At 53.9% G+C, this 25,457-nt stretch overlaps 2 protein-coding genes and 1 non-coding gene across 20 annotated transcripts in view; all 3 read right to left on the minus strand.

The window, feature by feature from the left end:
* Window positions 1–383: 383 nt before the first annotated feature.
* Window positions 384–8,643, minus strand: DDX41 (DEAD-box helicase 41). Of its 3 annotated transcripts, XM_027098162.1 has the most exons (18): window positions 8,268–8,643; window positions 5,654–5,724; window positions 5,456–5,566; window positions 5,019–5,178; window positions 4,864–4,938; window positions 4,675–4,735; window positions 4,413–4,549; window positions 3,910–3,982; window positions 3,654–3,807; window positions 3,440–3,576; window positions 2,438–2,600; window positions 2,145–2,276; window positions 1,796–1,867; window positions 1,595–1,691; window positions 1,306–1,455; window positions 1,150–1,221; window positions 923–1,033; window positions 384–743 (listed from the first exon to the last, which is right to left on the minus strand). In XM_027098162.1, exons 2-18 carry the CDS (start codon window positions 5,678–5,680, stop codon window positions 607–609), a joined length of 1,869 nt encoding a protein of 622 aa, XP_026953963.1. In that variant the 5' UTR covers window positions 5,681–5,724; window positions 8,268–8,643; the 3' UTR covers window positions 384–606. The 3 variants fall into 3 exon arrangements, with proteins under 3 accessions (XP_026953963.1, XP_026953964.1, XP_026953965.1); XM_027098163.1 differs by lacking the exon at window positions 8,268–8,643 and having other exon boundaries at window positions 5,654–5,796; XM_027098164.1 differs by lacking the exons at window positions 5,019–5,178; window positions 5,456–5,566; window positions 5,654–5,724; window positions 8,268–8,643 and having other exon boundaries at window positions 4,675–4,788.
* FAM193B (family with sequence similarity 193 member B) overlaps window positions 8,272–25,457 on the minus strand; it is a 31,505-nt gene continuing 14,319 nt past the window's right edge. For 6 of the 16 annotated variants that reach the window (XM_027098145.1, XM_027098154.1, XM_027098153.1 and 3 more), the window contains 8 exons: window positions 24,478–24,709; window positions 22,891–23,272; window positions 20,076–20,277; window positions 18,925–19,164; window positions 11,642–12,665; window positions 11,416–11,491; window positions 10,471–10,568; window positions 8,272–8,643 (listed from right to left, as the gene is read on the minus strand). In XM_027098145.1, coding sequence (XP_026953946.1) covers window positions 10,472–10,568; window positions 11,416–11,491; window positions 11,642–12,665; window positions 18,925–19,164; window positions 20,076–20,277; window positions 22,891–23,272; window positions 24,478–24,709 — 2,253 coding nt within the window. In that variant the 3' untranslated portion in view covers window positions 8,272–8,643; window position 10,471. Of the gene's footprint in view, window positions 8,644–9,540; window positions 9,595–10,470; window positions 10,569–11,415; window positions 11,492–11,641; window positions 12,666–18,924; window positions 19,165–20,075; window positions 20,278–22,890; window positions 23,273–24,477; window positions 24,710–25,457 lie in introns of those variants that run through there. The other 10 variants (XM_027098159.1, XM_027098157.1, XM_027098160.1 and 7 more) reach the window with 7 other exon arrangements.
* TRNAA-UGC (transfer RNA alanine (anticodon UGC)) lies at window positions 20,839–20,911 on the minus strand. Its single transcript has one exon. It is a non-coding gene; the product is annotated as a tRNA-Ala (tRNA).

The following is a 25,457-nucleotide window of genomic DNA, read 5'->3' on the forward strand; positions in this document are numbered from 1 at the left end:
GTGGGCAAGGGGCCTGAGGCAGGAAGTCTCCTCCTAAAGGGCCTTAGGAGAAGCCCCAGGACCTTTACACAGACAGGAAGAGGGAGGCTGGGGCAGGGCTGGAGATTATAACAGCCAATCAGAAAGACCAGTAGACCCAACCAACCATTTCCCCTTGGTCCATCAGTGTGGTTCTTCTCTGAGTCATAAATCCAGGTAGACTAGAGGAAATACCCTAAGCCCCCAGAGGGGAACCTGGGTAGGCAGCTCCTTCCACAACTGAGTACCAGCAGGTATGGCAGTAGTGGTGGGAGATGCCAAGGCCCTACCTGAGAGGGGCTCTGGAGGTCAGAGGGTGAGGCCTGCCCAGGAAGCACAGGGCAGAGAAGGCAAAACACAGAGGCTGAGACCAAAAAGGCTGGTGTTTTAATGGCAGCTGGGATAAAGAGGAGCAAAAATAGTAATTCTGGGGGGCACAGGGAACAGGCAGCCAGGTCCAGCCTGGCCCAACCCAGGCCAGCTGGGCCGAGGATGCTGGCTTCTTGCCCACGGGGCAGGGGTGTGTGGGAGGTGGCTGGAGCCCCAGGGACGGAGGCCCCTTGGAGAGAAAGAGGGATGACAGCCAGCTCAGAAGTCCATGGAGCTGTGGGCCAGGTAGTCCTTGCGGCCGATGTTGCTAACCTGCTTCGTCTGCATAGCCTCGAGTTTGGGGCAGTCGGTGATCCGATGGCCCAGGCCCCCACAGAAGGCACAGCCACGCTCTCCTGGGGGAATGGGGTAGCGGTGGGTGGGGGAGGAGGGTCAGCATGGTGATGGGGCCAGGCTCTGTGCCCCAGACCCTGGGCCCCCATCAGACCCCCAGGCCACTGAGGGGCAGAATGGACTTGTTCCGTGGTGTTCCCGTCACGCCCCCATTGGACTAGTGTCTCCCACCCCGTGTCACCTCCAATGTCCAGCATGGACTCGTCCCCGCAGTGCAGTACTTGCAGCACGGGTGGAACCTTCTGCTTGGCCTCCAGCAGCAGGGCTTTGAGATCCATCAGCACCGACTCATCTGTGGGGGTGGCGGGGAACCATCAGGTCCAGCCCTGGGCCCTGTAGCCAGGACCTGGCTGGTCATAGGTGGAGGACCCAGGGGACAGCGAAAGGTGGCCCTGGTGGCAGACTCACCACAGGCCTTGTTGATGAAGGTAGTGGCAATGCCTGTGTTTCCTGAGCGCCCAGTGCGGCCGATACGGTGCACTGCAGAGAGAGGGAACAGAGCATCTGGCCCACTGCCCAGGGGCTGGGACCTAGGCCGCAACCCCAGCCCCCCGAACAGCCCACCATAGTTCTCGATCTCCTCAGGCATGTCATAATTGATGACGTGCTGGATGGCAGGGAAGTCCAAGCCCTTGGAGGCTACGTCTGTGGCCACTAGGACATCCTTCTTGCCCTCCCGGAATGCCTCGATGGCCTTGGTTCGTTCCTCTTGGTCTGGGAAGGGTCAGGTAGGAGCTATTAGAGCGACAGCAAGAGTCTGGGGAGTAGTGGCAGGCCGGCCAGGTAGGGGAAGGGATAAGATGAGGGGCTGCTATGGCAGCGGGGTCCATGCCTATGCACGTGCCACGCTAACCTTTGCCCCCATGGATGGCCACAGCCTCAACCCCCTTGAGGAGCAGGTACTCATGGATGGCGTCCACATCTGCTTTCTTCTCTGCAAAGATGAGCACCTGTCCAGGAAAGCCAACTCCAGTCACAGGGGCTGACTCCTGGGCGCCCCCGCAACCTTCCGCCAGCATGCTGCCCCTGGGCTAGCCTGGCTGGCAGCACTCACGGGCGGCGGTGTCTTCTGTAGGCACTCAAGCAGGTACACCATCTTGGCTTCCTCCTTCACATATTCCACTTCCTGCCACCACCAGGATCAGGTTAGGTGGTCCTGAGAACAGGCTCACCAGCCATGGCCCTGCCACAGAGGATGGGCCCCCAGTCCTGGCTAGGAGGTGACCAGAGAGCCTCTTGCCAAGGGCTGGGTACCATGAGAAGGCTTCCTGCTAAGGGCTGTGGCTGTGAATGAAACCCCTAGTGCCCACAGGGTGGCCCCCCACCCGGCTCCGATCAGCTAAGGGAGCCTCGCCAGATCCAGCCCTCACAGGTGAGACTGCCCATCAGGAGTGCTTGCCCACCTGGATGACATCCAGGCTGGCAGCCCCGGCACGCCCCACATTGATCGTGACAGGTTTTACCAGGGCGCTCTTGGCAAAGTTCTGAATCTTCTTAGGCATGGTGGCACTAAAGAGTAGAGTCTGTCGCTGGCCCTAAGGAAGAAGAAGGCTGGGGCTGAGGGCACGTGGGGCCTGGGGAGCCTGAGGGGCTGGGACAGTGGGTGGGCAGCACAGGGCCTTAGGGCCCTCCAGAGTTGAATGTGGTGTGTAGGGGGAAGGTGGCAGGAGCGTCCCGGCCAGGTGGGGAAGGGCACCTTGAAGTAGGAGAAGATGGTACGGATGTCACCCTCGAAACCCATGTCGATCATGCGGTCAGCCTCGTCCAGGGCCAGGTAACGACAGATATCCAGGCTGACCATCTTCTTCTGTAGCAGATCCATGAGGCGCCCAGGGGTGGCCACCATCATGTGCACACCACTGGGGACCAAGGAGGGACACTGACAGCAGGGCCACCTGCTAAGCCCTACCTAGAGGCCGGCACTCCACCTTGTTCTGCCCTCCAGCCTCTTTCCTATCTCTCCTCACCTGACGCTCCTTGTCACTGCCACCACCTTGCTCTATGGACGGCACAAGGCTCTCCTGGAGAGCGCTGCAACCTTCTCGACCACCACTCTGTTCCACTGCTCTACCCGAGCCATGTGGTCACCTTGGCCCCACACACCCTTCCCCCAGGTCACTCCTCTTGCCCCCAGGAGGACGGTCCTAAATCTTCAGATAGGGCTCAGCCTGTGCTCCCACAGCTCCCTTTGTAGACCTCAAAGGCTCACTTTCGTAGTACAATGAGCTCATCTTTTCCATGTCTGCAACCTCCCTGACTAGCAATGCCTATGAAACAGGAACTGGGTTTGGTCTGTCTGTAACCCTGGACATCTAGTGATGTCTGTTGGGAACTGCACTGTGTGGAAAGGGCACAGGTCCAGCCATGCCCCAGAGCCTCAGCCTCCTCAATGGGTCACACTGAACAACCCTGACCTTCCTGGACACCCCGGGGCCCCCACCTCTTTGCCTTCTGCCTGGAATGCTCCGGCTCTTTGACCTCCCAGATGCCCCCGTTCCATCTGCTGTGCTCCCACAGTACCTCACCACATCCCTCTGTCCCACCCCAACCAACCTCCCCATTAGACTGGGGCTCATTGAGGGGTGGGCCCATGAGAGGCCTCTGCAAGGATCTGTCGAGTGGCTAAAGCAAAGGGTCCTTTAGCTTGTCTAGGCAGCGACTTTGGGGAAGCCCTTGGGGCGGGGGTGCCTATACTCACTGTCGGATGGTCTCCATCTGCTCTTTGACGGACATGCCCCCGATGCAGAGAGCACAGCGCAGGAGTGGAGAGCTGTCCTCCTGCAGCAGGCGGCAGTAATACTCCAGGATGCCGTGGGTCTGCCGGGCCAGCTCCCGCTGCAGGTACAGGGGCAGTGGCTGGCACCAGAAGGTGGCCCCATCTGCACCCTGTCCTCCAGGCCAGGCTTTCTTACCGAGGGGCAGATAATGAGTCCATAGGGCCCTTCACGCTTAGAGAAAGGTAACCTCTTCTCTTGCTCCAGGCAGAACATGATGACCGGCAAAGTGAACACCAGTGTCTTGCCTGAACCCGTGAAGGCTATGCCTATCATGTCACGGCCAGACAGACTGGTGAGAGAAGAGAGGCCTGAGGGTCAGGTTCACTGGAATACAGGGACTACTTCTCATCTAGCAACCACTCCTCCCCAGGGCCACCAGGTTCACACTCACATGGTGGGAATTCCCTGGATCTGAATGGGTGTTGGGTGGTGGATGCCCTTCTTCTTCAGGCCTCTCAGGATGGCTACAGAAAACAACACTGGCATCATCCTTGTGTCTCATAGGTACTCCAACAAGCCCCCAAAGCCAAAAAGTTGGCACTATGTCCTTCACGTTACAAATGATGAAACTAAGACCCAGAAAGAAAAAAAGAAAGAAAAACAAACACGCAGACTTGTCCAAGGCCTCTAGGTTAAGCAGAGGCAGGATTCACACCCAGGTCTGTTTAAGGCCGTCATCACTTGCCCACCAAAGCTCCCTAATGACAGAAATTGGTAAATATGAACAGTTGCAACAACTGAAAAAGGAGAATAAAGACAAATCTCTCCTTCTCAAATCCCTCATCCCCACTGACTAGACCCAATGCTGCAGTTGCTGGGCTTGGTGAGGGCTAGGCTGCAACCTTGCAGATATTTCCCTATCAAAATGTGGTGTTGCTCCCAGCTCCCAGGTACCTGCAGGAAATTTCATTTCCTTGAAGCTCTTGATGGGTGGTGGGATACCATCTCCTTCCACCAAGATGTGGTACTTCTTCCGTACACGCTCATGCCGCTCTTCAGACATGCTCAGGACGTAACGGGGTGGTGTCCAACTGTGGGTGGGTGGCAAGAGTCAAGAGAGCCCCTGGGCACAGCTGGCTTTGGGGTGTTCCCGCCAGTCTCCACCACATACTGTCTGAAGTAAGAGTGACTGACTTTCCAGACTGGAAAGACATACCTAGTTTTGATTGGATCGTCATACGTGATTCCCTTAGCCATCTCCTTCACTGACATCAAGGCTGAGGAAACAGATGTGGCTCAGGGCTGGTTCCTGCTTCCCAGAGGCCAGGCCCTTTGAAATATAACATGCCTAGGACTGGGGGAGGAGGCTCAGTCCACCTCCTCTCTGCCCTAGCTACAGCCATACCTCGACCCTCAGCCACACTCTCCAGGATCTTCTCCTCTTCCTTCAGTTGCTTCTCTTTGGCAGACTCCTTGCGGGCTGACCAAACAAGCAGAAGATGTCAGAGAGACACCAAAGCAGTGCACCAAGCTGAGCCTCCCGCCTGCTGCCCAGCCCACCTTCAGCCTTCTCTTTGAGGTGCTGGTGCTGATCCAGGAGGCTGACGTTGGACTGAGGGCCCAACGGGATGTCGTCCTCATCTCCCCGCGCCTCGCTGCCGCTGTCCTGCTGCTCCTCTTCCGCAGCTCCCTTGCGTCTTCGCTGCAGCAGCTTCTGGAGCTGAGGTTCCACCAGCGCCCCACAGAGCCGAGCCCAACGCACAGTGGGGCATCGGGCCCAGGGGCCTGAGTCAGGATCCTGGCTTTTGGGACTGGGTTCTGTGCCCCGAGGCGCACAGCTGCCCCACCCCTCAGATCAGGTCGCCAGTTCCTCGTTTGCCTGGGGACCACGCTCCCGTGTACTTGACACCTTACTCCGCAGACCGGGGACCACCCCCCATCCCACCGCCAAACCCCCATCTCCTGCCCTCGTTCCACCCTCGAGCCGGGGCCCTCACCAGCAGTTGCCGGCGCTGTCGCAACGGCACGTACGGCACGTAGTCCTCGTCGTCCTCATCGTCTGCCTCGGAGCGGCTTCCTGTGGCAGTCGCCTCGTCGGTGCGAGCCCGCTGCAGATACACACGAGTCAGACCCGGACCCCCGCCCCCCACTTCACGATCGCTCGCCACCCGCGCGGAACCCCACCTGGCTCCCACCTTCCGCTCGGGTTCCGATTCCTCCATCCTCTGCTGCACGCATGCGCACCGCGGTAAAACCCCCGCCTCGCCTTTGATGAGATCCAATCAGATGTGAAGAAACGGACGTCGGCGCCTAGCAACGACCTCTAAGTGCCGGATCGCGCAGAGGGACAAATTTTCTCCTGAGCCCCTGTCTTGCGGTGTGGCGTCTCCGCCCCCTGTGGGCGGCTACGCAGCTGTTGCCAGGGCTGAGGGCGAAAGCGTCAGGCAAGGCATTGTGGGACGCTAGAGGACTTGGAGCACGCGCTGAAGGCGCAAAGCGAGTCGGGTTGAGTCGTGGGGGCCGCTGATCCCGAAGACGGCGGTGTGCTGGGTCCCCAGCCTCGCCCAGGGCGTGACGTCACCCGGCACGCCCCCGCCAGCGGACACTGCGCCCTCTCGTGGCCGGGGTGCGGTGGGACCCAGCCAGCTGGGATCCCGCCCCCATTAACCGGCGCGGGCCAAGGAGGGCAGGGCGGGGCTTGAAGAGAAAGTGACTCAACACACGCTGCCGCTCTGACTGGTGTTCTCATCTGTGTGAGACGCCTATGTTCAGAGTGGTGAGGGATAAACAAAATGATGACGGTGGGTTTTAACTGAGGGCCTGTATATGTATGTAAACGATTATTTAATGTAAATGCTGTAACAGAGCTCAGAGTGTGACTGGGGAACCAGAGAAGGCTTCGAGGAGACCTGCATCTGAAGTTACAAAGAAGTGTGGAATCTCAGAGCTGGGAATGCAAGAGAGGGAGAGGCTTCCTGATAGAGGGTCTAGCAGGAGTGAAGTTCTGGCCATGTGCAAGTTCCCAGGGAACAAAGTGATCACGTGGCCCGTGTGGGGTTGGGTAGTCAGAGCTAAGGCTTTAAGGTAGACCCAGAGCATGCAGGGCCAAGACTGTCAGGGTGATTTCAACTTCACTGGGAACTTTTAAAGACGAGTGATGGGTCAGTGCTGTTTTCTTCCTTCATATATTAAACATGAGTATGTGCTGGGCATTGTGCGTAGTGTCGAAGCAGATAAAAGATGAACAAGACACAAACCTGGCTTGTGAGGACCTTACAGATTAGGTGAGGAGACAAACACAGATAACTGGTTTTGAGATTAAGAAATCTCTAAGACACAAAAGGTACCACTTTTGGAATTAGCATAAACGCAGGGCAAACTTGATTCTCACAGTAAAAGTGGCTTCTCAGTTGAAAGAAAGGGATGTGAAAGTTATGGTGGAATTCATGAACAAAGTGTTAACTGGGAAGAGGGAAACAAGTGAGCAAAAGTCAGAAGCCCCGAGGGTGCCAGGCCTAGCTGGAGACTGAGGTCATCAGGTGTGGAGAGAGTGTGCCAGAGGCAGGGGCCGGGCTTAGAGGGCCCTCAATGCCATTCTCAAAAGTCTTCTTTCTCTGTATGTAAAGTGGCTGCTTGATCAGACCTGCAACTTTGAAATGATGAAGCAGAATTTTAGATAGTTGTGAGAATTCAATTGCAAGGCAGGAGCCTAGTGTAAGAGCTGAAGGGAGAGAGGAGCACAGGTAATAAATACACAGAGAAAAGTTTCACAGAAGTGTCCACACTTCCTTGCGGATTGGCCAAGGGACCAGGAACTGTGAGCCCATGGTTAATGCTGTTTTACCTCTTTGGAAAAGGAAGCGCTTGTATTGGGGCGGGGGGGGGGGGGGGGGGGGGGGGGGGGAGAGAGAGAGAGAGACAGAGAGAGAGAGAGAGAGAGAGACAGAGAGAGACAGAGACAGAGACAGAGAGAGAGAGAATATATGTGTCCAACCTTGGAGGAGGGAGGGACTGGTTTCCGATTCTGCTCCCAACACTCCACAAAGGGCTCTTAGTGACTGCGTCGCCACTACCACTGTCGCTCCACACATTGAGCTCAGGCTAAGAGTTGGTTATAGTAGGAAAATGGAGAGGATTCGGGACAAAAGTGTGTGTGAGGCATTTCTAGCAAACTATTATATTAAAATCTGAATTCACTAACCAGATCCACGGTGGGGAGGGGGGGATGAGATAGTTCATTACTCTCCTAACTCTCAACTACTTAGGCTGCACGTCCATGCCCATTGTAAAGTCAAATCCAATTTATAAAAACTCCATTTACCACCAACTTCCCCTGACAACTCCAATCGTCCAGGCTATAGATGCACAGTTCACAAAGTCCTCAAGGCTTCCCCTGATACCTTCTCAAATCAGCTGCACAGAGATCAAGTTGCACCCCTCCAACTCATCCATCTTGGAGGGAGGGAAACTAAGACAGTGTGGGGAAGGGGTTGCTCAGGGTTTCCATACCAGAGTCCTCCCAATGGGTGAAATGGCACAGATGCTGCTGGCATACAGGCCTATGCTCTAATCCTAGTTGGTCAAACTGAACTCAGCAGAGTCACCTTCTTGTCTGAGCTTTAATTTCCACATCTGTAAAATGGAATAACAGTCCCACTTAGCATTGCTTCGAGAATTAAGCAGAAACGATGCCAACCTGTTGACAGGTAGCACATGCTCAAGAAGGTTAATGACTAAGAAGGACTCCAATGCTTCTGAGTACATCCTTCACCCTCACTCCCCACCCAGACAAGCGAACCACCAACATACCAACTCTGTGTCCAAATGTTGCTTTATCTTTCGGCAGGAAAGATCTTCACAGTATCAAAAAGAATTGAAAAAACAAGTAAAACAAAATACCAAACACAAAGAAAGCAGTGTTGGGCCAGCAGTACCATCAGCCCCCAAACCCAAAGGCCAGCCCAGCCCCCGGGCTCTGAATGTGGAGGCTGCGTAGCACCAGGAAGCGGTTCTGCAGAGGTCCTGAGGGGCCCCAGCACACACGGCATCTATTCAGCTTTTGGTTGGTCCGGGATGGCAGGGAGGGTCTTGGGCAGGTGGGTGGCGACGTGAAGGAAAAAGGTGTAGACCTTCAGCTGGCAGTCAGGGTCTCGGGACACCCTGAAGAAGCTTGATCTGGCAGGGGCTGAGAAAACAGAAGAGCATGGCCACACGGTGAGCAATGGCTCCCACCCTAGCCTCCTCATGCTGGCTCTGAGTCTCCACAGGTGCCCATGGAGGCAGGAACAGCTGCCTACTATTTTTGTCCCCTGGGCTGAAAACACTGAACAGACGATCACCTCCAGCAGGGGATGAAGGTTAAGTCACAGTTGGGGGACAGAGCCCCGGCCCCAGTGAACATCATCCTAAATCTCAAGGAAAGTGGACAACACTCGAGGAGCCCACAATGCTCTGCTGTAGGCCAGGGTGGAATAAGAGGCCAGCCTCTGGCATTGCGCTCCTGTTGACAGTGAAGAGGCCACCTATGCACTCAGACTCCTGCCTCAGGCTCCAGGTACATGGCCCGGGCTGGGTCCCGAGTCTGTGCCAGCACTGCTTTCTTAACGCACTTGGGGCTCACAATCACGCTATGAGGAGGGTGGAGAAGGTCAGAGGAGAGCATTCACTGGAGGGGAGCATCCCCTGTCTTGAGAAAGAGATCAGCCAAGAGGGAGTGGGAGAAAATTATGGCTGGATGAGGTTTCCTAGATGACAGGGGCATTGGGCTGTAGGAGGAGGTGTGACCCGTTTTCTCTCATGAAGGGCAACAGATGAAGGTGCCTGGGGTCCTTGTAGCTCCTGGTTCTTGTAGAAGTGGTGAAGAAAGGCAGGAGGGCAACCCAGCCCTAGCAGAAGCTCCTGGGGGCATGGATGTATCAGTCTGGCAAAGGATCAGGAAGCCCAGGCCCACAGAGCAGAGGGGATGAGGTGAGTCTGAGGACAGTCCTGACTCTGGGGTAGTACAAAGGTGCCACAGGGAGCCCAGCCCTGAAGGCTGCCCCTGGGAAGCTGAGGTCAGTGTCAAGGGTGGGGGGATCCTCACCCAAAACGGGACTCGGGGACTCAGCCCAGGGTCCAGAAGTCTGTTTCCCTGGCACTGGAAAGAGGAGGAAGAGGACAGGTGAGGACATCCTCCTGGGGGGTTCCTGAGCTCAGCCCACTTGCCCCAGCTTCCTGTTGCCTTGAAGGCAGCTGTGTGGTTGCCAGCCAGAAAAGGCCTGACCCCAGGGACGCATCTTAGGGTGAACTATGGCACTGCATAGCCATTAAGCCCCAAGCCCAGGACCAAGGCCTGCCAGACAGCCATCTCTTTTGCCCTTGGTTCCCAGCCCACCACTGCCTTCTCAGTTTTCAGCCTGGAACATCATCTGATATGTCAATATTTCAGACAAAAGGACCCTTGCAGGTGACTGGGAGAGGAGGCCAGAGCCCAGGTCGGGGCCAAGCTCTTCTTCCAGGAGGCGGTTGCACTACCAATTTCCTCGTGGAATCTGTCCTGTTTGGGGAAGAGGGCCCACCTATTCCTCTATGCCTAAATGACTTCCAAGGCCTTGGTCTAGCGTGGCTGCCCTGTCACTGTTCCCTTGGGGCTGTGTCCTTTTCGCATGGCTTCAACTCGGAAGCACCTTGGTAGCCTGCGTGGAGAAGCCAGGCCAGGCAAACGAGATTCAACCCTCAGGCTGATAATGTCAGGCATGGGGGCAGCCCTCTGAGGCCCATGGCCTCCTGGACACTTTGGGAGGCAGCTGGTGAGGGAAGTAGAGGCCTGGCAGTGATACCCCAGGAGATGGCAGGGCTGGAAGGGCCCTTCAGGAACACAAGCAGGAGGGCTCTCAGGAGAAGAGATGTGGCCAGCCGAGCACCTAGTCCAACTCTCTATGCCCCAGAGCATGAAATGGCCTGGCAGGGGCACAAAAGGTGGCACAGCATGGGAAGAGAGGGTGCATGCAACACTTGAAGGGGGTCTCTATACCTCACTGAGCTGTGCTGGGAGTGGTTTTCTTGAGGCTGAAGTTGGTCCAGTTCACGGCAACTTTCTGACGCGTTTGCTTTGCAGAATCCAAACAGAACCTGTTAGGTTCGGGAGATGCCAGAGAAGCACAATCAGAGGTTCCCTCCTCTCTCCATTGGACCCTCTTCTAGACCTGTGTGTCATGGTCACTAAAGAAACCAGGTCAGCTCTGCACAACCCCTCTGGCTCCCAGGTGTTGGGGTCTAGCTGTATGGGGCTTCCTGGATGAGATGCCCACAGGCCCAGGGGACAATGTGTAAAGAGAGTGACAATGCCTTAGGATACAGCCTCCCTCCTCACCCTGTATTTTACTCTAGCTATACTGAGATGCCTTCTGTTCCTGCAAGGATGATGTGTTTCTTCTGCCCTCAAACTCTTTTCATTTTACTTGGCCCACTCATTCCTATTCCTCAGGTTTCAGCCTGGTTACCACCTTTTTTGGGAGGGCTGCCCTGGCCACCCCACCTCTCAGCTTGGCCATTCCTAGGCCCTAGCCCCATGCCCTTACTCCTCGGACAGCACTTATCACTGGATTGTATGTTTATGGCTCTCTCTCCCCACCTAGATGGACTGTGTTTGATTTGCCTCTGCCCCTCAAACTCATCCCCGGCAGAGCAGAGGAAGTGCAGGTGAATAAAACTGGAGAAAGCCCTTGTTCTTGGGGTCTGACATGCCTCCTGCTCCCTGTCCCTTGCACCTTCCCAGATGACCTGTCCTGCCAAATCATCCTGGCTACCTGTGTCCCAGCAGATAGGCTGGTGGGAGAGAGCCAGGAGGGGCTGGACAAGTTCTCCCTCCAAGGGCACATGGCTGAGGGTGAGGCCTTTCTGAGGCTTGAGTGTGTATGTGTGTCGGGGGGGCCCTGGAGTCCACCGTGAGCAGGAAAGCAGGCAGCCTCATACCTACCTCTTGAAATACTCCACCTCCCGGTCAGTCTCATCCATCTCCACCCCATCCATGTCCTTGGGCAGGAACACATCGTCTAGGAAGACACAGCCAGGAGGGCTCAGTGCTCACAGCCAGGCGTCTGGGTCATGCTTTTGGGGCAATGCTGCTCACATGTGAGGACTGCCCTCCACCCCATGGCCTGGCTGGGTTGGGGGGTCAGCCACTCAGTTCCTGGTGCACTCACCCAAGGAGGAGGCTGACTTCTCCTGCTTGTTGCGGCTCCGGCGGCTGCGGGCCTTGCCCTGTGGCAAGCTCTGTGGCCTTGCTGGGCCTGGGGGCTGCACAGACTCCTGCTCCAGAGGCTGTGCCTTGGCTTCACCTGGCCAGTTTTGCCAGGAGCTGCCCTTCTCCTTGTCAGCTTTGGGGCTGCTAGCCCAGCCTGGTCCTGGTCGGGTCCCCTGGCTCCCTTCTCCAGCCTCGGCACAGCTGTCCACTCTGGGAGGCTCTGGGGCCTTGCTTGGCTGCTTGGGGCTGGGGGTCTGGCCCTTGGCACTGGGAGTCTCAAGGCAGGCTGGGGACTGGGGAGCTGGGCTCACCTTGCTCTTCTTGGCCTGACTACCCTGTCTCTTGCCCTTCCGTGGCTTGCCACCTGAGGCCACAGGCTCAGGCAGCTCCTGCTTGCAACCAGGGACCTCCTTTACACTTAGCTCCTCAGAGCTAGGGTTACCTGGCTTGGGTGTCTTGACCCAGATCACCCGGGACAGGTTGGGCACGGTGTTGAGTCTCCTCACTAGCCCATTCTCAGGGATGATACCAGGAGGGGGGCCCCTCACCTCTGTCCATGGTGGGTGGAGACTTCTCATTTCTGCCCATGGTGGGGCTGGCTCGCCTGGAGCATGTAACATATGGTTCTGAGGGGAGCCCAAAGTCAAAGGGGACAGGTCAAGGTTAACGTCAGTCCGTTGCTCTGAGGAGCCATTGAGGTTTGAGGGGGCTAGACTCTGAGGCTCTGGCTCAGCAGCCCCCTCTTTAGTGAAGCCATTGCTGTTCATGCTGAGCTCACACACACTGAAGCTGGCGCAGATGGAGTCCTTGACAGTGTTCTTGATCTCCTGTAGACGGCTGCTCAGAAAGCTGTTGACCCGATCCAGCTCCTGATCGGGCCACTCCAAGAGCCTCTCCCTGGTAGGCCTCAGCTCCCGGCTTCCAGAAACACTACGATTTGCCTGCTTTAGAGCTTCTGCTGCCAACTGGGCCTTCTCCTTTTCCTGCCAATACAAGAGGCAGTTTCCGCAGGGCCTTGGCAGCTGCCAGGCACAATGCGACACCTGACATGTCTGCCTCTGGCCCAGCTTTGCCACTAACTGGCTAGAGGCAGGGCCTGGCAATCCTGGCCTGCTCACCCTGCAGTAATGAGGATGAAATGCAATCAGATAGGTACATATCCTGGGGATGGAGGCAGTTATACCCACAGAGGATAGGGTTTTTACATCTTGTTCATCCAGGGCCCCAGTAGCAGTTCTAGGGCCTAAAAAAGCTAAGGCGGCTGGGACTCAAAAGGGATAGGATCTGCCTCCCAGGCATAAGCTTAAACAACTCACTCACTTGCTGAGTCTCAGTGGACTCATCTGCAAAATGGGGACAATAATTCTGGAGTGAAGACCAACGTGGGGATGCATTAAGGAAGATGGCTGCTACAGAGGCATTCTCTCCAATTCTGCAGGTGGTAGGGGAAAAAAAGCCATGACATCAGGTAGGTCTTTCAAGAAGAAAGATGTGGGGTTGTGAGACTACCATGGTAGATCAGACTGCTCTGGGTGGCTGGGAATGTGTGTGCCCTCCTGATGGCGCATAAGGGAGGCTATTGGAGAGGGCCAAGTTCCCACAGGAAGGCCACTCAGTGCTTAGTTGGCCTCGGGCAATCAAGGCCATGCCTAAAGCATGCCCAGTGGCATACAACAGACAGCTACATGTGGCCCCCACAGCAAGATGTAAAAGCAGCCCCTTTGCCCAGGTGAGGACCAGGAGGCTGAGGAAGGCTGGACCCTGCCATTCAGCATTGACAGAGTCAGATCTGGAGAGCGAAAAAATGTCTGTGGGCTCTGAGTCAGCTCACCCCTCTGCCTAACCTCAAGGCACCAGCAGGCTAAGGAGGCCTTTAGAGGGAGATGGGAGACAGTTGTCAAAAGCCAACGGGGGGCTTCCCTGGTGGCGCAGTGGTTGAGAGTCCACCTGCCGATGCAGGGGACACGGGTTCGTGTCCCGGTCCGGGAAGATCCCACTTGCCGCGGAGCGGCTGGGCCCGTGAGCCATGGCCACTGAGCCTGTGCGTCCGGAGCCTGTGCTCCGCAACGGGAGAGGCCACAACAGTGAGAGGCCTGCGTACCGCAAAAAAAAAAAAAAGCCAACGGGGACAAAGTGGTAGTCATGTGCTAGGAGCCAGATGATTTCACCATTTCACCTATTTCAGGCTGATTTGGGAATGGAGAGGGAGAAACAGGATGAGTGAAGCGAGAAAAGAGGTCTTGCGACCACCTCAATGTCAACTTAACAGGTGACCCTGTGCCCCAGGGTTATTTATTCTCTTAAAATACTAGCTCCACAACTGTGGGACCTTGGACAAATCACTTATTCTCCCTGAACCTTAAAATCTCCATTTGCAAATTTGGGAGAAAAACTGCCAACCTATATACGTCAGAGGGTCATTATGAGGACACCTGAGTGTGTGTGTGCCCCTTTCCCTGGGCACTAATAAGGCTGTGCCTTGGCAATGTGGTACTCAGGTGAGGAAGAGAAACAGTCTAGAGCAGCTGTGTGCCGTGGAGTTCAATGCTACAGAGCTCTGAGGCCATGGGGATGGACAAAGGACTGGAAGGCCCTTCACTCTGCTCCTCCTCTGCACCAGAACAGCTTTGCTTTTATTTGTTAGGAATTGAGGTTCCATGGAAGATTTCAATTGCAGAAAAGAGTTTTGCTGCTCTACAAAAGACTGAAAACTACTGGTGTAGAGGGAGTGACGTGGAATCATGTATAATTTGGTAGTGAGAGAAGGAGAAAGCACAGAACCACGCATTTTCTGCTATGTACCATGAGCCTGGTACTTCCCCATGTTGTCTCACTTAATCCTCACAACTGCCCTTGCTGTGTCGTTATCCTCAATTTACAGATGAGGAAACTCATCTTTGGAAAGAATAAGGAACTGGCCCTAGATTACATGCTAATTAAGAGGCAGAGTTGGGAAAGCACACCCAGGGGTGATCTTCAGAAGTTCTTATGTTTTTCAATATCCTTTGACAATCATTTTTTGACTTGTGATTCTATGAGGCACTGGGAATTCAGCCATGCGTGAGACAGTCTCTGCTCACTGACTTGAATCTGCCAGGGGAGACGGACATGCAAACAGGCTGTTTAATTCTGAGTGCCAGTAACAAGAGGTACAGGGAAAAAAGCACAGAGTGCTCTGGGAACCCAGACTGGGCCATCAGGAGGTGGTTGCCAGAGAAGGCAGGATCTCACTGAGCACTGAAGGGTGAACAGGATTATCCTGGGAAGTGTGAGACAAGCACTTTCTAGACAAAAGGAAATAGAAAGGCTGGGAAATGGGAACAGGCGAAATATTTAGGGAATGCAAACATTCAGAGGGACAGCTGGAACACAGATTTCTTCTGGTGGGGGGGAGTGGGCAGGAAGGCAATAGGGGCAGACTGAGAGATGAAGCTGGAAAGCTAAGCAGGGGCTGGATCCTCAAGAGCCCTGCAGGCCATGCTTGAGCCTGGATTTGACCCTAAGGGCAATGTTCAGCCACGGAAGGCTTTTTAAGCAGTGGCAGTAGGGTGTGAGCTACTTGGGAGGTAGCACAGCCAGGACTTTTGGTTACGGGGCGGGGAGAGAGAATGAGATGAGTCATGAAATCAACATCAACAACCACTACTGCTGCTGCAGCAGCTACACTGACCAAGCGTTCACTCTGCCCAACCTTTCTGTGCATCACTCCCATTTTATTCTTGCAAAAGCCTTGAATTAGGTTCTACGGTTATTCTCATTTTATGGAGGAAGAAACTGAGGCTTAGAAGTTAAGTGATTTGCCCAAGGTCATACAGCAAATATGGCAGAGCCAGGTTTCAAACTGGGGTCCAATTCCAAGGCCCACTGCTCTCCATCACCATGATGTAGTCCTCCCAGATGGCACCTGGGGTTCTGGTTCAGGCAACTGGGTGGATGGTAGTGCCGTTAACTAGACAGACAACGGAGAAGGAAAAGCGGGCTCTTTGGACAAAGATGACAAGCTCAGTTTGGTATATGCTGAGTTTGGGTACCTGCAGGACATGTGTGAGGAGGTGCCCAGCAGCAGGAGATGTCACCATGAAGCACAGGGAGGAAATAGGTGGACATAATGACCTGGGAGGCAACACTATCTAGATGGCTCTTTCCCAGGGACCTGTCCTCAAGGGGGAGGGCCAGGCAGAGGAAGAGGCGCTCACAAAGGAGACAGGACAGAGGGCAGAGAAGAGAGAAATGTGGAGAATGTGGCCTCCCCGTTGCCCTTTCCCCACCCCCACTTGGCTGAAGTTGGAGGAGCCAAAGAAAACAGTGTTTGAAAAGGAGAACAAAGTGTGAGATGTTGCCTAGTGGAAAAGAAGATGGAACAGGAGAGAATGATTTGGCAACAAAGAACTCATTGGTGGCTCTGTGGAGCAGTGGAGGTGGAAGACAATTTGCAGTGAGCTGACAATTGCAGAGTAAATGCAGATGACGTTTTTCTGTGAAGAGGAAAGAGACTGGGGTAGTGTGAGGTTGTATGCTCAAAGGACAGTCTTCTTTCAAAAAAGAGAGTACTGGGCACAGTGAACTGCTGACGGGAAACAGCCCAGAGAGGCTGGAGCCACACAGCAGGAAGCCGGTGTTAGACTGAGGAGGAGGAAGGACTGCACAGGCCTTAGGTAGGAAAAGGGCTAACTCTTCCCTCATGACAAGGAAGTCTGCAGGTGGGGTGGTAAGACATTGAAAGAGTGCCTGTCCACTTGGCTTTTAATCCTTGTTGAAACAGTAAGTAAGGTTATCTGCCAAAAAATAAGGTGGGGGTGGGGAGAGCCTGGCAGTTGGAGCAGAATGGAGGTCTGACAAAGGGACTGGGGAGAATGGAAGTGACGAGGAGCCAGAAGACTAGAGAGCAGCAAAGTGGGGGCTCAGGCACTCGGGAGACCACTCGGCCTGGGTGCCACAGATAGATTCAATCCAGTGCCTTCCTCAAGGTGTAGAAGGGGAGAGGCAGGCTGGGGTCGAACCCAGGACTGGTTTTTCTGAGCGGATGTAAAGGAAGGGCAACGGCGCAAGGAACTAAGAGGACTGGTAGGAGAGTGAATGAATGATGGTCAAGGTAAGGGAAGAAGGACAGGAGACAGTCTTCAGTGGATGAAGAGGAGTGGTGGTGGGAGGTTGCAGATGACACAGCCAGGGGTTGGTTTCAAAGGAGCAAGGGTTAGGACATGAGAGAGAGAGAGAGTCATGGTCCAGAAATTGTATGAGGGAGCAAAAAAATACCCAGCTTTACCTGTCTCCCCAGGTGGGTAGTGGGTGGATGGCTCTTGGTGGAAGCTGTATTTTTGATGGACTGTAGTTAAGTCTGGGAGGTGGAGGAGGGATACTGGGGAGGAGGTTGATGTATAAACAGATAATGACCATGATCGCTAGTTATAGGATATCAGAACTACCCGCTTCTGTGTTTGTGTTGTATCTTGGCCTCTAGACTGGGCAGGGCAGACAGTAGCTGTGCAGGAAGTTTCTGAACGAGTAGAGAATGATAAAAGGCAGACTAGAGAGACGTGCGAGGTGCAGCCGTAGCACAGCGGAAGATATTACCTGAGGAAGACTGCAAAGAAGGAAACACGTGAATTGGGCTTGGGAGGAGGTTTTCAGAAGGAAAACGAGGGGGCAGACATGAAGGAGAAAGGATATCCAAGCATAGCGATTTATGAAAAGCACACCAGGCCTGGGAACTGTGAAGCGTACTTGCTGGGACCTAACCAGGAACCACTGCCTTGGGAGGCCAGGAAAGGCCAAAGAGACCACTGTTGCCCACTGCACACTTCTGGCCAGGCAATGCTGGCCAGGAGACAGAAAATGCTGACCATTTTCTGAAGGCAGTGGTGGGACCCTTTGGCTTACTACTTCAGGCTGCAGGGAAGGGGTCCTGGTTTGTCCTTTGGTTTGGAAAAAGATGGAGAATCATTGCTGCTTTCCAGAGCACCAGGGCTGTTTGACCACCCAGGACCTGGAGCTAGCTAGTTGTCAAACCCATTCTCTTCGGCTGAGCTCCTGAGTGTGGCACTGTGCAGACAAAGCTGAGGGCAGGCAGGCCAAGAGGTGATGGGGTGGCAGGGGTTGAGCCATCAAACTGTGGTGCTTGCCTGGCAGCAGGGTTGCCCAGGAATAGCTCCCCTGGTTCTATCCTCAGCCTTCTGGGAGGAGCTCACTCAGCCCTCAGGCTGGGTCATTCCCATAGCTTCAATTACATCCCCATGCCAGCAACTCCCAGACCCACACCTCCATCTCCACTTGGACGTCTCATGAGAATCTCTGAGTCACCGTGTCCCAACTGAATTCCCAGTCTTCTGCCAATTCCACCCTTGCTCATTAAAGGTACGCCATCCTGACAGTCACCCTAGCAAACACCTGGAAGATAATCCCAAACTCCATCATCTCCTTGTCCTGCAATCAGATCACCTGCCTCCTCTGAAAAACCCATCTCTCTTGCTCCAGGCCCATTATCAATCATTCCTCTCCTGGTTCTTGGTTCTCCAGCCTGGAGTATTACCCCTCCAGGCTACCTTCCATACTGTCACACCGTAATCTTGGGATGCAGATCTGGCGAGTGCATTCTGTGATTAAAGCCCTCCAGCGACCACCCCACCCCCCTGCAGCTGCAGGATCAAGTCAAAGCCCAAGAGGCCCTTCCCTCACCTCCACTATCTCTCCTACCTCTCTTGGGTTTGAGCTCTGGCTTCACAAAGGTGCTGTGGACGTGCTATTCCTGCTGCCAGGAGGGCCCTCCTGATGAATCTGTACTCACCCCCTACAACTCAGCTCCCAAGGCAGCCTCGTTGTACAGCCATTTCCAGCACGCCCAGGCAGGACGGGGGGCTTCCCTCATCCCAGCACTTGTCACACACTAACGTGCTTGTCCAGTTTTGTGTCAGTCTCTCCACTGGACTGAGTTTCTCCAGGGTGAGAACTTAACTGCATCATATTTTAGCGCCCAGTATTTGCAGAAGTGTTTGCTGAATGAATACCTGACTGAAGCAAGTCCTGGGCTTTGAGGAATCCAGCAAGCGGCTTCTGACACTATGACTTGTTTTTCCTCCAATCACTGGCCCCCAGGCTCCCTCACCCTGATGCCTCCCAAACTTATTCAGACCTTCCCAGAGCAGAGAGCCGCCAGCACCATTCATGCCCCAAAAGTCCTGGGGGTTGGGGCGAGGGATTCCTCGGGGAGAAGAGGTGGTAGAGCTGGGCTCCCGCCACACCCACCTTCTTTTTCAGTTTGTGCCGGGCCCGCTTGGCGGCCCTGGCGCTGTTGGGGACTTTGGGCTCCGTGCTGTTGATGAATTCCAGCAGCTCATCCACATCTCGGTGGTCCACGGCAGGCTCCCCAGGGATCCCGCCCAGGGCGCCCCCCTTCATGGGCAGCTCCTCTTTCCGCCTGGTCAGCCTTGAGCGGAGCTTCTCTCGGATCTCGGTATAATTCCGACTCGTCGGGGCAGCGGGTGGCTGGGGGAGGGGGAGGTGCTGACGTTACACCCTGGGCCTGTGAAGCCCGTAGCACTCCCACCCGCCGGCACCAAACGTGGTGAGAAGTGAGACAACTGTTCTTTCTACCACAGCCACTAAGGCCAAATGGCTTCACCCTCAGCCAGGCCCGGAGCCAAGGCAGTGGTGGGTGGAGGGAGTGAGAGGTACGCAGCAGTGTTGGGAGCACAGTAACTTGGGAGCCAAGAAAGCAGGTTTGAGCCCAGGCTTTGTCACTCAGAAGCTGTATGACCTTGGGCAGGTTCACTGAGCCTTTGTGAGCCTCAATTTTGTCATCTCTAAAATGAGGATAACAACCGCTAGCTCAAAGGTGACTAGCCATGTAATTACTTTCATTTCTTCTGTCCTCAACTGCTCTCCCTTAGCCAGCAGCCCTTCCCTCTTCACCTTATGAGACTTCTGAACTGCTTTCTCCCCGTTCAGAGACAGCATGTACTCTGCTCTGAGCCTCCTTCCTGGCACCACCTGTGTTCACTACCTGTCCCTCGGCTGGCTCTCACACTGGGGACTGAGAGCTTTTGCTTCCACTCTGCCTTCATCATGCACAAGCCTTCACTTCTCTGTGATTACACACGTATACATACTCATCAGAATCATAGCTTTCCTCTGCCACCTCCTTTCTTTTTGCCTAAGGAACAAAAGTGAATCTTAAGAGAAACCATGAGAAGAGCAAAGGCAGCAAAATGTTGAGAAATCTCTACCTCACCAATGTGCTGTGAGGATCAAGCGAGTGGACGCTGGTGGGAGGACGCACAGGGTCCAAGCACAATTATTAGCCCCATGAGCAAGGGGGCCTTGGGGAGAGCAGGGTGCTCCTCTGGCTCCCCTCGGCTGGCCACAAGCCCGCTCTGGCCTGGGCGGGGCTCACTCACCGCATTGTGGCCGAAGAACTCACAGTAGCAGCAGTCACAGAACTTCCCATCTCTCTGGTGGGTGGAGGATGAGGTGCAGGAGCTACGCTCTGAGCTGCTGTCCTCTTCCTCGCCCAGCCCCTCGTCTGCCTCGCAGGGCTGGGGTAGCTGGCAGGTCAGGCCACTATGGGTAAACTTGTGCCCCTTGCACCCAGGGTCCCTGCTGATGGGGAAGAAAGACAGGCCCAAAGGTGAGGAAGGGAAGGGCAGGAGCAGGCCACAAGGAGCCCAGGAAGCATCCCCACCATCACCTTCAACTGCCTCATCCCACAAAAGCCAAGGCAGTCAGACCAAATCAGAACCTCACAAAAACAGGGCAAACACTCTCTCTGTCCCTCAGGGCCCAGCTCAATGGCGCTATTCTGGAAAGGTTCCCTGTGCCTCCTGCCCACGCCTACCATGTGAGCCTCCTGGACTCTGAGGACACCAGGTATACCTCTATCCTACAATCACGCTTTATAGCAATGGTCTGTTTACCCATCTTTCTTTCAGATCAGATTGTGTATTCCTCAAGAATAGGGACTATGCCACTTCTATTTTTGGGCCCCAGTGTGTAGCATAACAACCTTGTACACAGTAGGTGCTCAGTAAGTATGTGTCTGAACAGATTAGTGGACTGATGGCTCCCTGGAACATCCAAAGGAGGTCAATGTCCTTTTACTAAGGCCCTTTTTTCCCCATTTTGTTTGTTTTTGGCCATGCCACGCAGCTTGTGGGATCTTAGTTCCCTGACCAGGAACTGAACCTGGGACCCTGGCAGTGCAAGTGCCGAGTCCTAACCACTGGACCACCAGGGAATTCCCTCTAAGGTTCTTATGATTGAGTCTGAATCACTGGACAGAGCTGCCTTAGCCATGGGGCCTTGAAATTAAGAAAGCAAATGTGCCTTGTGGGCCACAGACTCTAAGAGCTACTATTTGCGCCAGATACTGTATACAGCATATTATTTCTAACAATCCCCCAAATCCTGCAAAATAGGTGCTGCCATCCCCACATTGCAGTGGAGGAGGTCGAGGCTCAGAGTGCTTCACTGCTTTGCCCAAGGATCAGCTAGGACTCAGTCTGTGTACACAGCTCATGCTCTCTCACTGCACTGCTCTGCCTGTGGATTTCTGGAAGCACCCTGTAATATAGACTATTTTCCCAGGGTAAGGAAGAGACAGGCCTGCAAGGTCCCAGAATTGGAGCCAGAAGAGTCAGAGCCCTGGGTTGGCCATCAGCAGTAGGAGTGCCCCAGGGCTAGGGCCAAGGGAGGCAGGAGGAAGGGTGGGGCAAGGAGCAGGGGTGGGTCAACAGTCCTACTCAGCCTTGAAGCAGTTACAGAAGACGGACCAACCATTGCCCTTCTGCTTCCCATAAGAATGTGGGAGTAAAATCTTTGAGGGGGGGGATGAAACAGGAGGGAAAGGGGCAGGGCACAGCCTTTGAAAGAATGACATAGCCCAAGGACATGACATAAACTGATTAGAATCAAATGGGTCCAAGATGGCACACTAGTTAACTTCCACTAGACCTTGAGCCTCTGTATATGCTTACTGTAACACATCAGCAAGCTAAATGACACACCCACAGGCACCATAACAGTTCCAAGATGGACCAAAAGGATCAAAAAGTGGGCTCCGGCCCAATTCCTGGAAATCCCCGCCCCTTCCCAGAAGAGCTGGAACACTCCTCCCACTCATTAGCCTATGAAATTACCCACCCCTATAAAAACTGACAACCCCCATACTCTGGGGCCTTTCTCACCTTCTGAGATGGGAGAAGGTGAGGGAGGTTCCACGGGGAAGGAATCATTATCAAGGTGCTTAGAGGACTTTCCTGGCAGTCCTGTGCTTAAGACCAGAGCTTCCACTACAGGGGGCATGGGTTCAATCCCTAGTAAGGGAATTAAGATCCCACATGCCACCAGGCATGGCCAAAAATCACACACATGTGATTTACAATATAAAAAGATAAATCTATCTTCTCCAAAAAATTGTATCTTTCATATATATATTAATATAAACTTTCTCAGTACTTAAGAGTTACTTCTAGGAATCTATCTTAAGGACAGAACTCCTGACTCAAACAGATTTGTGTGCAAGGATGCTTATTACAGCCTAGTCTATAACAGTTAAAAACTAGAAATGCCTAAATATCCAGGAATAGGGGAATGATAAACTATGCGAGAGCTGTACAATTAGACACTATATGGCCACTGAAAAGTTTTCTGAAGAATTTTAACTGGGGAAATGATCATGGTATACTGTTAAAAAATAAACACACAAAAATATATAGAATGTGGACCTCGTTTTGTTATTTATATATATTATTTATATATAGAAACATCACAGGACTTCCCTAGTGGTCCAGTAGCTAAGACTCCGCACTCCCAATGCAGGGGGCCTGGGTTCGAATCCTGGTCAGGGAACTAGATCCCACATGCCACAACTAAGAGTTCACATGCTGCAATTAAAGACCCTGCATGCCACAACTAAAGATCTCGCATGCTGCAACTAAGACTCAGCAAAGCCAAATACATAAAAAAAATTAAAAAAAAAAAAAGAACATCAAGAAAAAATGTACTGCAGTGTTAAAGTTTAGGTTGCCAGGAATTTTATACATTTCTAAATTTTTCCAAGTTTTTAAATAATAAACACATATTTCTTTTATAATTGAACAAACTATGGAAAAAACATAAACACATTAATTTCTATCCCAAAGGTACCCTTTGCAAAGTTTCCCAAAACTCTTTTAAGTTCAAGCTGTCAGGGAGTTTGCTCTTTGCGCCACTCACCTGTGAGTGCTAGTGAGCTGCTGAGAGCTGGGCGGTGGGAGGAGGGGCCCGCTGCAGTGCCCGCTGCAATGCCCACTACAGGGGTGGCTGCAACCCGAGAATGGTGGAGGCATCTTCAGGAGCGGCATGCTAGTGGAGGGAAGGTGGGGGCTCTGACATGGGGTGTGGGGGGCAGCAGCCATGGCAATAGGGCATTCTGAAACCTGGGCAGGGAAAGGTGCTGCCGGGGTGGTGGGCAGCAGGTGCGGGTGGGGTGGTGAGCCAAAGGATCCGGGGTGAGATGGGATCAGCAGCGCTGGCTGGGGGTGGTGGCCGGTGGGGCTGTTAGGTGGAGCAGTGAGGTCTGAGTGCCGGTGGTGCTCCGAGATGGGGAAAACCTCACCTGTGGGCGGACGGGGGAGAGAGGTGTCAGTGGGAGCCCAGATCTTGGGAAGGAAGCCCAATGACTCGTTGCTGCAGCATCCTGCTTACTGTGACCATAGGGAACATGCCTGGGAACAGCCTTTCAGCATGGTGGACTTGTGAGCTTTCGGAAAAGCCCAGCAGTAGCTTGGGCTGGAGAGATTTCTCTTTAGGCAGCAGCTGGACAGGCTGAAGTCCAGGCCTGAGAGAGAAGGCACCAGGAATGCCAGCCCCATGCAAGGCCACAACACCTCTGCTGGCATAAACAGGGGATACATGTTCTGTCTCTCAGTGCCTCTTTAGGACCTGCCTGTCAACAGGCATTCCTCAGGCCCAGGGCAGGATCTACAGAAGCCAGTGGAGCAGCAGGTTGAGGCTCTGCCTCTGGGCCATGTGGACTGAGGCAGCCAGGGTATGCCAGACTCCCGGGTGGCCCCAGATTTCAGAGGACAAGTGGGAAAAGGCTTTGATGACTCTCTCTGGCTTATGCACCAAAATAACTGGAATTATGCATTACTCAACTCACAATTCTGGGGGCAGCACCCCTTTGAAGAATTCAGGTCCTCCATTTAGAAGCAGACAGTAATTCATATTTACACAGTACATCAAAAACCCAAGATTTTTTCTTTGGGTCACTAAGTGTTATCTCAGGGTCTAGAAAAGGCTTACATAGCTGCAAAACTGGCTAATAATCAAGGCAGCTCACACTGCCTATCTCTTGTGGATGGAAGTGCAGTGCTTTTATAAAAGCACCCATGCCCTAGATGGAGAAAAGGAGGCACCCAGGCCCTCTGTGCTGCTGCAGGAGTCAGGTGATCTGATTCCTAATTCCCTAAAGGCCCTTTCAGACTTCACTTTCTGTTCAGCCAGTGCTTACCAGGTCCCCTCTTGGATCCAATGGGAACAGCTATCAGAGCCAGTCCTGGGGAAAGGATTCCCACCAAGACAGTCAAGGGCTAGATTCCCTGCTTGGCTTCCACCAGAACAGCTCCACTTTTACTTATTGGGTTGGCCAAAAGAGTTTGTTCAGGTTTTTCCATAAGATGTTATGGAAAAACCCAAACGAACTTTTCGGCCAGCTCAATATTTTAATAACCGATCTTCTGATTGTTTGAACAAGCAGTTAGGAAAACAGAGCTCTCTCCACTTATGGGGCCTGGCTGTCTTCCGAGCTTGAAGACTCACCAGGGATGGAAGGAGGACTCCCGAGAGAGCTGCCTGGCATGGCCCCACTGGAGTGCGGGGAGTTCCAGAGGCCCGAGAGCTTATGTGCTGACAGGAACGAGCTGGGATCCCAGTCCCCTGAGTTCCCATGGCAGGAGGACGACGAGGATGAGGACGATGAAGAGGAGGACGAAGAGGAATGAGAGTCACCCCCACAAGACTGCGATTCGCAGGATGTGTGTGACAAGGAGATCTGGGGAAGGGGGAAGAAAAAGGCTCATGGTAAAAGGGGAAACATCAGAGCTAACCCTCTGCTGTCTCAGCTTCCCCAGGGACACCTCCTCCTCCAGGCCCCCATGCCATGGCCAAAGCACAGTTCCCACAACTAAAGGTTCAAGGGCAAATGCGGGCCAGGCCTTTGCCAAGAGGGGCTGTGGTGCTCCCAGTGAAGTATGTGGATATGATGAGAGAGATTCTGGTAATGGCAGAGACTGCCTGTTAACTGTGGGCCTTTGGGGAGTCCTGAGAGCTGGCAAGGAGAGGAACAGTCTTTAAATTAGGAGTCCTGAAGCTGAACTGATTCTGGGTAAAAGAGAGGGGCTGGGGGGAATAAGAAACAAGGAGGCGGACCTCTGTGATTCAGGAGATAGCACTTGGACAGCTTCTAGGCATCTTGGAAGCCTTCTAATGGAGGCACATTGCAGACCCTCAAACTGACCTTTGCCCTCCATATCATATTGGTTGGCTTTTGAGCTGCCAGAGAGCTGAAGGCAGCACAGTCACAGGGAAGGGTCAGGATCTCAATCTACCAGTACATCTGAGCCGGCCCTCACACTGTGCACTGTCCTCAGGGGCTGGTGGGCTGCCTGAAACCTCTCTTTTCTTCCCCCAAATGTGAACCCAAGCTGCTAATGCTGTGTGGATGCAGCCCAGCAGCCTCTTGGCACTTGGGCATAGGTGCTGCCTGAGGAGAGCCACCTGAGAGGACAAGGCAGCAACGG

Source organism: Aethalodelphis obliquidens, unplaced genomic scaffold, assembly GCF_003676395.1.
Source record: "Aethalodelphis obliquidens isolate GAN/ISIS:26980383/991018 unplaced genomic scaffold, ASM367639v1 scaffold121, whole genome shotgun sequence".
NCBI classification, from domain to species: domain Eukaryota; kingdom Metazoa; phylum Chordata; class Mammalia; order Artiodactyla; family Delphinidae; genus Aethalodelphis; species Aethalodelphis obliquidens.